This window comes from Pantherophis guttatus, chromosome 14 (assembly GCF_059756535.1).
Source record: "Pantherophis guttatus breed Tessera chromosome 14, ASM5975653v1, whole genome shotgun sequence".
Classification (NCBI taxonomy): domain Eukaryota; kingdom Metazoa; phylum Chordata; class Lepidosauria; order Squamata; family Colubridae; genus Pantherophis; species Pantherophis guttatus.
Window position 1 is genome coordinate 11,518,476 of NC_142076.1, and position 10,548 is coordinate 11,529,023.

General features: G+C 46.4%; 1 protein-coding gene across 1 annotated transcript in view; it reads left to right on the forward strand.

Annotated features, from left to right (window-relative positions):
- Nucleotides 1-10,307, forward strand: part of RAB40C (RAB40C, member RAS oncogene family) — a 55,486-nt gene extending 45,179 nt beyond the window's left edge. Inside the window, exons 6-7 of the mRNA XM_034430316.2 lie at nucleotides 537-759; nucleotides 6,389-10,307. Of these exons, the coding sequence (XP_034286207.1) occupies nucleotides 537-759; nucleotides 6,389-6,669 (504 nt within the window). The 3' untranslated portion in view covers nucleotides 6,670-10,307. The remainder of the gene's footprint in view (nucleotides 1-536; nucleotides 760-6,388) is intronic.
- The last annotated feature ends 241 nt before the right edge of the window (nucleotides 10,308-10,548 follow it).

Consider the following 10,548-nt stretch of genomic DNA (forward strand, 5'->3'; position numbering starts at 1 on the left):
AAAGACAAGGAAGAAACAGAATTGTACGAGGTTTGGGATAAGTGGTATAAGTGGTTAGAACAGAGAAACAAAAATGTATAGAAATAAATGTAGATAACTGTGAGAGACACATGGCACAGTACTGTTAAAAAATGCTTATTGTTATGTAAATTGGAAAAATGGAAAATAAAAAATGGAAAAAAAAAAAGAAAGAAAGTCTAGTCAGGGAATTTCTCCTTAGTTCTAGGTTGCTTCTCTCCTTGATCAGTTTCCACACGTTGCTTCTTGTCCTGCCTTCAGGTGCTTTGGAGAATAGCTTGACTCCCTCTTCTTTGGGGCAGCCCCTGAGATATTGGAACACTCCTATCACGTCTCCCCTGGTCCTTCTTTTCATTAAACCTCAAAGTTTAATTAAACTAGAAAGTTTAATTAAAGTTGCAAGAACTGCTGGATGGGTACAATTGACTGCCAAATCTAAAGAACGTTTATGACGGAAGCCTGGATGGGGCGCACGAGTGTTTCCAGTGTGGGTAACCTTATTCTGTGTCTATTTAAAGCATGCCCCTGGGGTGCCCCGGATCTTGGTTGGCAACCGCCTTCACCTGGCCTTCAAGCGGCAGGTGCCCACAGAGCAAGCCCGATCCTACGCAGAGAAGAATTGCATGACCTTCTTCGAAGTCAGCCCGTTGTGCAACTTCAACGTGATCGAGTCCTTCACCGAGTTGTCCCGCATTGTGCTGATGAGACATGGCATGGAGAAGATCTGGAGGCCCAACAGGGGTGAGTAAGCTTAATCCCCTCCCTTTCTGTGGAGTCCTTAACGGATGAACAGAGTTGGAAGGGACCTTGGAGGTCATCTAGTCCAACCCCCACCCCAAGCAGGAGACCCTACACCATTTCTGACTGATAGCAGTCTCGTCTCTTCTTGAAAGCCTCCAGTGATGAAGCTCCCACAACTTCCGAAGGCAACTTCTGTTCCATGGGTTGATTGCTCTCACCATCAGAAAATTACTCATTACTTCCAGGTTGAATCTCTCATTGTTCAGTTTCCATCCATTATTCCTTGTCTGGCCTTTGGGTGCTTTGGATAATAGCTTGACCCCCTCCTCTCTGTGGCAGCCCCTCAAATATTGGAAGACTGCCATCATGTCTCCCCTGGTCCTTCTCTTCACTAGACTAGCCAGGCCCAGTTCCTGCAACCATTCATCGTAGGTTTTAGGCTCCAGTCCCCTAATCATCCTGGTTGCTCTTCTCTGCATTCTTTCTAGAGTCTCAACATCTTTTTTATAGTGTGGTGACCAAAACTGGGTGCAGGATTCTAGGTGTGGTCTTACTAAGGTTTTATAGAGTGGTATTAGTACCTTACTTGATCAATTTCCATCCATTATTCTTCGTCTGTCCTTCGGGTGCTTTGGAGAATAGCTTGACCTCCTCCTCTCTGTGGCAGCCCTTCAAATATTGGAAGATTGCTATCCTGTCTCCCCTGGTCCTTCTCTTCACTAGACTAGCCCTGCCCAGTTCCTGCAACCGTTCATCATATTCATCGTATAATTTAAAAGGCTCCATTCCATATTTGCTCTTACATTCCTTGGGACTCTCTGAGCTTTTCTCACAGATGTTTCATTACCCAGCTAGAAGACGTCATCAGTTCCAGGCAGGGAGTGGGGTTTTTGCTCCCTGTTCATATCCAAGTAGTTTGCCCTCTCAGTGTCCATGGGAGTGTTGAATGGAGGCAAGCCATTTGTATATAAGCAGAGAGCAAACCCACCCCATTTTAGCACTGATGATGTTACCTAGTTGGGTAATGAAAGGTCTGTGGGAAAAAAAACAAACTCAGAGAGTACCGAGGACGCTACTTTACAGTATGTCACAGAAGTGAGTATACCCCCTCACATTTTGTAAATATTTAAGTATATCTTTTCATGTGACAACACGTCACATGACACCAGGGAGGGAAAACGGCTACTTGGGGTCTCATTTGGACATTATCACTTAGGGGTGTACTCACTTTTGTTGCCAGCAGTTTATTTATTTATTTATTGAATTTCTATACCGTCCTTCTCCCGAAGGACTCAGGGCGGTGAACAGATTAAGATTTCATATACATATAATAATTTTTATTTTATTTTATTTTATTTTATTTTATTTATTTATAAACAGTAAATAATAAATTGAGTCAACTGTCTAAACATCTAAATTCTATGCCAAGGTCTTAGCAGATACACCAAATTGAGTCAACTTGGTGTATCTGCTAAGACCTTGGCATAGAATTTAGATGTTTAGACATTAATGGCTCTGTGTTGCGTTATTTCGAGGGGACAGCCCATTTACACTGTGATACAAGCTGTATCCTCGCTACTTTACCTTGTAGCCAAGTGTCATTTCATCTGAGTTGTCACATGAAAAGGTATACGTAAATATTTACAAAACGGGAGGGGGTATACTCACTTCTGTGATATACTGTCCATCTATTCTCCTCTATTGGTAGAAAATGGTGTATTGAGAATTATGTTGCCCTACCCTTGGAGCAGAGTTCGCTCTTTAACGTAGCTGTAGAAATGCCTTAACAAATTCTTAATCCTTTATAAAGAACTGAATTAGGAGGCTGCTGTGAACGATAGCATCGTTTATGAGAAAAAAATCCCTCCTGTGAGATTTCATATTTTTTCCAGGTGATTAAAGCCATTTAACTAGCTAGCTATCTACTTATTCTTTAATCAGAATAGAACAGAACAGAACAGAACAGAACAGAACAGAACAGAACAGAACAGAACAGAACAGAATAGAATAGAATAGAATAGAATAGAATAGAATGTTTTTATTGGCCAAGTGTGATTGGACACACAAGGAATTTGTCTTTGGTGCAGATGCTCTCAATGTACATAAAAAGAAAAGATACATTTGTCAAGAATCATAAGGTACAACACTTAATGATAGTCATAGGGTACAAATAAGCAATCAGGAAACCATATCAATATAAATCGTAAGGATACCAGTAACAAAGTTACAGTCGTACAGTCATAAGTGGAAGGAGATGGGTGATAGGAACAATGAGAAGATTAATAGTAGTGCAGACTTAGTGAATAGTTTGACAGTGTTGAGGGAATTATTTGTTTAGCAGAGTGATGGCGTTTGGGGAAAAAACTGTCCTTGTGTCTAATTGTTCTGGTGTGCAGTGCTCTATAGCGTCGTTTTGAGGGTAGAAGTTGAAACAGTTTATGTCCAGGATGCGAGGGGTCTGTAAATATTTTCCCAGCCCTCTTTTTGACTCCTGCAGTATACAAGTCCTCCATGGAAGGCAGGTTGGTAGGAATTGTTTTTTCTGCAGTTCTAATGATCCTCTGAAGTCCGTGTCTCTCTTGTAGGGTTGCAGAGCCAAACCAGACAGTTATAGAGGTGCAGATGACAGACTCAATCATTCCTCTGTAGAACTGGATCAGCAGCTCTTTGGGGCAGTTTGAGCTTCCTGAGTTGGGGCAGAAAAAACATTCTGTGTTGTGCTTTTTTGATGACGTTTTTGATGTTCGGTTAGGAAAAGAGCCCTCCTGTGAGATTTCAATTTTTTTCAAGGAGATTAAAACCATTTAACTATCTATCTATCTGCTTATTCTTTAATCAAATGCATACATTTCCCACTTCACCAAAGGCACACAACACATGGGTAAAACCAGAAGCCTCAGATATAAAATATATATATAGAGAGAGAAGTCACATTAACAGTAAATATTACAAAAACAAGAGATGTGCCTAAGCGAAGAGGGAATAAAAATAGCCAGCTCAGCAATGGAAACACCTAAGAACAGCTCCGGTTCCTTCGCAGCCCCCAGGCCTGATATGATAACCAGCTTTTGAGGGCCTTCCGGAACATCAAAAGAAATAATGAAGCTGATCTAATTTTGGGGAGGGGGAGGATGTTCCATTAAAGGCGGGCACTGCAGCAGAGAAGAATTGAATTAATAAATTAGATTTGATTCGTAAATAATTAACGGTATAAATTGGTGTGGCCTTGCTGATCGTTGTCACCATCTTGCCAGCTGCCTGCGCAGCCCCCTGAAGTTTTTGCAAAAGTTTCTTGTGGCAAGTCAAATTTCTTGTCTTCCTCTAAGGTGCAGATCATCTGTTGGCCAGAAGATGGCAATGCCTAATTTCTGCGCCGGATACGAATCTCTTGTCTGGCACAGAAGCACCCCGTTTTTTCTGAAAGTTGCCATGTTCTCTCTCTCCCTCTTTTGAGACCCCGTAGGCCAAAATACGCGTTGAAAAGTGGGGAGCTTTTAGGGTCTGCACCGGGGATAGGGGCTGCTGAGTTGCTGCTTACCTGTAGATCCAGGAACATGGATTCACAGGGGGCCTTGAAGAGGAGGAAGGGGGAAGGAAGTGAATTTATTCTCTACCTGGCAAGAGTAGTGATTTGGCTCCAGCTGATAGTTCTTGTTAGATTTGCCTTGAGATGTGTCATTAGATGTTAGCCTGAAGCCTGCTTAGAAGCCATGCCTGGACATCATGATCTCTTTTAACGTCCCATCTCCAAAAGAAGAGGCTGGCTTGAGCTCATTGAGTTAACCAGACAATGCAAGGCCTTAAGTTCTCATAGTTAGTTAATGCCCTTTTTCTGCTTGTAGAGTCCGGTCCACCTGTTGGGAAGGGGTCAGAGTTCAGAATGGTGCATAGAATAGAATAGAATAGAATAGAATAGAACAGAACAGAACAGAACAGAACAGAACAGAACAGAACAGAACAGAATTCTTTATTGGCCAAGTGTGATTGGACACACAAGGAATTTGTCTTTGGTGCATACGCTCTCAGTGTACATAAGGAGAATAAAATACATTCATCAAGAATCATAAGGTACAACACTTAATGATAGTCATAGGGTACAAATAAGGAATCATACTAAGCAACAATATCAATATAAATCATAAGGATACAAGCAACTAAGTTACAGTCATGCAGTCATAAGTGGGAGGAGATGGGTGATAAGAACAATGAGAAGATTAATAGTAATAGTAGTGCAGACTTAGTGAATAGTTTGACAGTGTTGAGGGAATTATTTGTTTAGCAGAGTGATGGCGTTGGGGAAAAAACTGTCCTTCTGTCTAGTTGTTCTGGTGTGCAGTGCTCTATAGCGTCGTTTTGAGGGTAGGAGTTGAAACAATTTATGTCCAGGATGTGAGGGGTCTGTAGATATTTCCACAGCCCTCTTTTTGACTCCTGCAGTATCCAGGTCCTCAATGGAAGGCAAGTTGGCAGCCATTGTTTTTTCTGCAGTTCTAACTATCCTCTGAAGTCGGTGTCTGTCTTGTTGGGTTGCAGAACCAAACCAGACAGTTATAGAGGTGCAGATGACAGACTCAATTGCCAGAGTATGTCCACCTTGGATTGGATTCTGTGCCAAGCCTTCCTCTCACCTCATGCCTGCTCACCTCTTGTCAGCCTCCCAAGGGAGGGTCAGAAGGGAACAGGATGAGATGAGCCAATCCTACTTTATTGTAAGGCTAAATTAACAGAGTATTCCAAGTACAACTCTCCCACCATCTTTTTTTTTTTTATGCCTCATAAGTCAGGGCAAGATCTTCCTAAGATTCTTCTTCTGACTATTAAGCCACTGAGGGCTCCCCCTTTTCTTAACTGGCCCTTTCCTAATGTCCCTCTCCCCCTCGTCCCTCAATGTCATTCTCACATACCATCACACATCTAGACTAGGCCAGTATTCTCACATTCAGTCTTCAGCCAGGGAAGTCATTTTAATGGTCTTCTCCAGAGATTTCTTCCCCCCTCTTGTTTTCCTCACAACAACCACCCTGTGAGGTGAGTTGGACTGAGAAAGAGTGACTGGCCCAAGGTCACCCAACCGGCTTTCATGGCTAAGGCCGGACTAGAACTCACCACTTCCTGGTGATTGGCCCAAAGTCACCCAGCTGATTTTCAATGCCTCAGGTGGGACTAGAACTCACCAGCTCCTGGTGATTGGTCCAAAGTCGCCCAGTTGGCTTTCATGCCTGAGGTGGGACTAGAATTCACCATCTCCAGGTGATTGGCCCAAAGTCACCCAGCTGATTTTCAATGCCTCAGGTGGGACTAGAACTCACCATCTCCAGGTGATTGGCCCAAAGTCACCCAGCTGATTTTCAATGCCTAAGGTGGGACTAGAACTCACCAGCTCCTGGTGATTGGTCCAAAGTCACCCAGTTGGCTTTCATGCCTGAGGTGGGACTAGAACTCACCATCTCCAGGTGATTGGCCCAAAGTCACCCAGCTGGCTTTCTTCCCCATGGCAGGACTAGAATTCCCAGTGTTCTGGTTTCTAGCCTGGTGCCTTAACCACCAGGCTATACTAGACTTATATCCTTGACTCCACCCTTCGAGAATTAAACTTTTCTTTCTTTTCCCACCCCCAACCCCCTTTCAGTATTCAGCCTCCAAGACCTCTGTTGTCGGGCCATCGTTTCCTGCACGCCGGTCCACCTGATCGATAAGCTGCCGCTTCCCGTCACCATCAAGAGCCACCTGAAGTCCTTCTCCATGGCCAACGGCATGAACGCCGTGATGATGCACGGCCGCTCGTACTCCCTGGCGAGCAGCGGAGGGGGCAGCGGCAGCAAAGGCAACAGCCTGAAGCGCTCCAAGTCCATCCGCCCGCCACAGAGCCCACCGCAGAACTGCTCGCGGAACAACTGCAAGATCTCTTAGCGGGGAGGCGCCCCCGGGATGGCGGGGGGAGGGAGGGCTGTCTCCTCCAAGCGCATGCACCTGCAGCTGCTCGCCGATGTACAGATGTCGACACCGCACGTCACCCATTCCTCGATCGCCCTCAACGGCCACACGCCCACCGCGTCGGCCACGGGTTTGCAAAGAACCGGCTCGGCGTGGCGGGAGCCCAGGCGAGAGGAAGGACATGGGCGCACCACACTAGCTTTCCCAGAATGCAATAGGTCTTCCCCTTCTCTGGCAGGAAAGGACCAGCAGCCTCCAGGGCGTCAATTTTTCTTCTTTTTTGGGGTGGGTGGGGGGGAGGGCTGATGGGGGGAGGAGTGATACGGAGGGCAGCGTGCTGCCACTTTAATCCTTGGTTTTCCAAGGGGATTGCCGGTGCTACGTGGAAAACGAAAACCCCACATCAATGGGACCGCGGGTTGGACCGACGTGACCCAGACAAAAAAAAGTCCAGCTTTGACCGGACGAAGACTGTGGCTGCCTAGGGCTCCTGAGGAAGCAGGCCACTTCGCGTCTTTTTTTTTTTTTTTTTGGCTTTTATTTATAAAGAAATTAGCTCGCGATGTGAAATTTCCCTCCCGTCCCCGTCCCGTCCCCCCCTCCCAACTCTGCACCTCCGGTCTGTTTTTTTAAGCCAAGGCCACGGAGGGAAGGGAAATGTCTTGTAAATAGAAGCGCTGAGCCTTGAATTCTGGGGCTAATTGAAGTCGGAGGGGGGGCTGGCAGGGGTCAGGAGGTGAAATGATCTAACACTCTGGAGAATTGTCCTGAGATTCCTTTCTTTCTCTCTCTCTCTCTCTCTTTCTTTCTTTCTTTCTTTCTTTCTTTCTTTCTTTCTTTCTTTCTTTCTTTCTTTCTTTCTTTCTTTCTTTCTTTCTTTCCTTCCTTCCTTCCTTCCTTCCTTCCTTCCTTCCTTCCTTCCTTCCTTCCTTCCTTCCTTTCTTCTACAAAAGAATAGATGAAGACGAATAGGTAAAGAAGGAGCGAAGATTTCCCTTTTTCGTTTTTGCTTTGTTTTTGTTTTTTTTTAAATTGGAGTTTTCCAGACATTCCCTGGTAGCAAGTGCACAGCTCAGACAGACAAGCAAAAAAGTTAGGCTTGGAATGGGGATTACCTGCTTGTGGGGGGCCAGAGGGGGGGGGCTAACATCGTCCACATCTGGAGTTGGTTAGCAGCAGATCACGCTGGAGCCCTCCCTGCCTTCAAGGGAAGGAAGGCAAAAATGTTGGGTATATCAAGAATTCACGATCCTGGTTGGGAAGGACAGAATATTCTCCCCGGTTGCTTTTCTGTGGCTTAGCATAGTTGGGAGGTGGAGGCCAACGCCCCACTCAGAGTTCCTGATTTAACCTCTTTAGCACAATTTTTTTTTTTTGGCCCACACAGAAATATTTGCATGTTTTGGCATTGGCTTGGTCACTTGCATTGATGGTGCTCCTCCAGCTTGCTGGAGTTGTTGATTCAGAGCTGTTTGGAGGAGACTTCAAGATGACCATCGCCATTGAGGGACTCCGGTTGTCGTCTTCTCCGGGCTCTGCCACATGGCCACTCCAGGTTGTGCCAAGAAGCCCCGGAGTGGTGGGAGCCTCTCCTTAAGAACAGGCCCTGGGCGTAGATTTCTTGAAATACTGGAAGGGACATTGGAAGGAGATGCCACCAGGCCCCCAAAACCTTCAAGCTGAAGTGGCCTAAAACCCCCCCTAATCAACCAGATCATGTTTGTTCATTATGCTGCTTCCTTCGATGTTATCCTCTCGCTCCATGGCAGAATCTTTCTTCAGACCGAGTTGCAGCTTTGCTCTTTTGTGTGTGTGTGTGTGTGTGTGTGTGTGTGTGGCTTCTGGGCTGTTTCTGGTGCCCTCTGGCCAGAAGTTGACTTGGGCTCGTTTTATGTCTCCTAACACCAGCCAAGCTGTTGCCTCTGCAAATCTAGGTCTTCTAGAAGTCGTCTACAGCAGGGGTCTCCAACCTTGGCAACGTTAAGACTTTGTGGATTTCAACTCCAAGCATTCCCCTTGCCGGCCATGATGGCTGAGGAATTCTGGGAGCCGAAGTCCACAAGTCTTCACGTTGCCAAGGATGGAGACCCCGGTCCTAAAGGCCTTCTAACTTGGGTTGACATTGAAAGAACCCGATAAGAAACTGAGGGAAAGCGATAAAAGCCAGGCAGCACTTAAATTTTGATTTCATGAAATGCAAGGGGTCCTCGGGTTGTTGTTGTTTTTTTAGCTAGTTCACCCAACCCAATACCCCCTTCTCCCCAGGGGCGAAATCTACTTACCTTCCTTACCGGTTCGGAAGTTCATGCGCCACTTCCGAACATGCACAGAAGGTAAAGAACACATTACTTCCTGATTAAAACCAGGAAGTAATGACACCCAGGAGGGTGGACGGAGCTTTGCTCCGACATCGCTACCGGATCACCGAACCACCTGCGACGATCGCTACCGGATCGACCGATCCGGTGCGAACCGGGAGGATTTCACCCCGCTTCTCCCCTTACTCCAATCTTCATTTGCTCCCCATTAACGTCTTTTCCAAGCTGCCTTCTCTCTCCGCAGCTGCCACTCAGAGAAATTGGCCACGGATGGAGTGGGCCGCATGACGCTGTTCAGCGCCCGAGGGCACAGCTGATCGCCCATTTTGTTCCAAAAAATTTTATTTCTTTTTTTTGACAAGCGCCTGGTTGGCACCTCCATGCCTCCCTCGGCTGTTCGGAGATCGCTTGGCACCGAGGCATCGAGCGAGTCCCAGCACTCGGGACCGGCTCAAGCCAGGTGGCGGGGACGGGTCAAGGGCAGGGGGGATAAAGCCTCCGGCGGCCTCTTCCTGGCCCGCGAAGAAAGCGAGTGCCAAGCCCAAGGGCAGGGAGCGCCGAAGCCGGGAGATTTACGGGGTATGTCCGCCAAGCCCCGGCACCTGTTGCCGTCTGCTCAAAATGGAGCAGGAGACAAATCGCTGACTCAAAAGCCTGGCATTCTGGAGTGACGCGGAGAACAGGTGATCCAGGAAGGCAGCCATCTTTCCACCCTGGGTTTTAAAATAGCCCCTTCCTAAAACAGCCGGAGAATGTGCATTGTGTGTGTGAGTCTATTTCTTCTGAAGAATTACAGGGAATCCTCAACCCGTGCGGGTTGGCACTCAGCACTCCCCCCTGCGGTCTTCCTTTGATCCCGAGAGGTAGCAGGCACGGCTGTTTTCCATCCAGAAAGTCAAAAAGATGCTACAGATGGAGAATCAAGATCCGATCGCACTCTTTATTAATTTTCCCCTTGAAGTCACGCGAGAATCGTTTCAGCCTCACCTCTTGCGGATTTCCACCTCCCCGTCTTCCCCAATGCATTATTATTATTATTATTATTATTATTTAATCCTGGCAGATTTTTGCAGAGGTGCCTTGCTCCAGTACGCTTGCTGCCCCGATCCGAGCTGGGTTTTGTTTGTAACCTTATTTTAATGAACGTTCCAAGAATGTGATCCGAGAATCAAACACTAAAAAACTCGCTGCTGTGGGACACACTCCCTCCTGTTTTTTTTTTAATGGCTTTGTACAGTCGATGTTAAAAAGTGACGGTTTTTATATAAATTAAAACACACCATCACGGGGGAAAAATATATATATTTTTCTTCTTCTTCTTTTCTTTGGAAACCATCCTTCTGGCTGTGGAATTTTTGTCCGGGCATGAGTTTAGATGGCGCTGCTGTTCAGAGGGTGACGTTGAAGGACAGGGCGAGGGCAAAGGAGAAGGGTGGGGGGAAGGATGGGCAGGGTGGATTTAAAGGGATTAAGGGAGCTTGTGTGGATGCGATATTCCCAGGAGGGGACAGTGGAAGGCACTTGATTAACAGCCTCA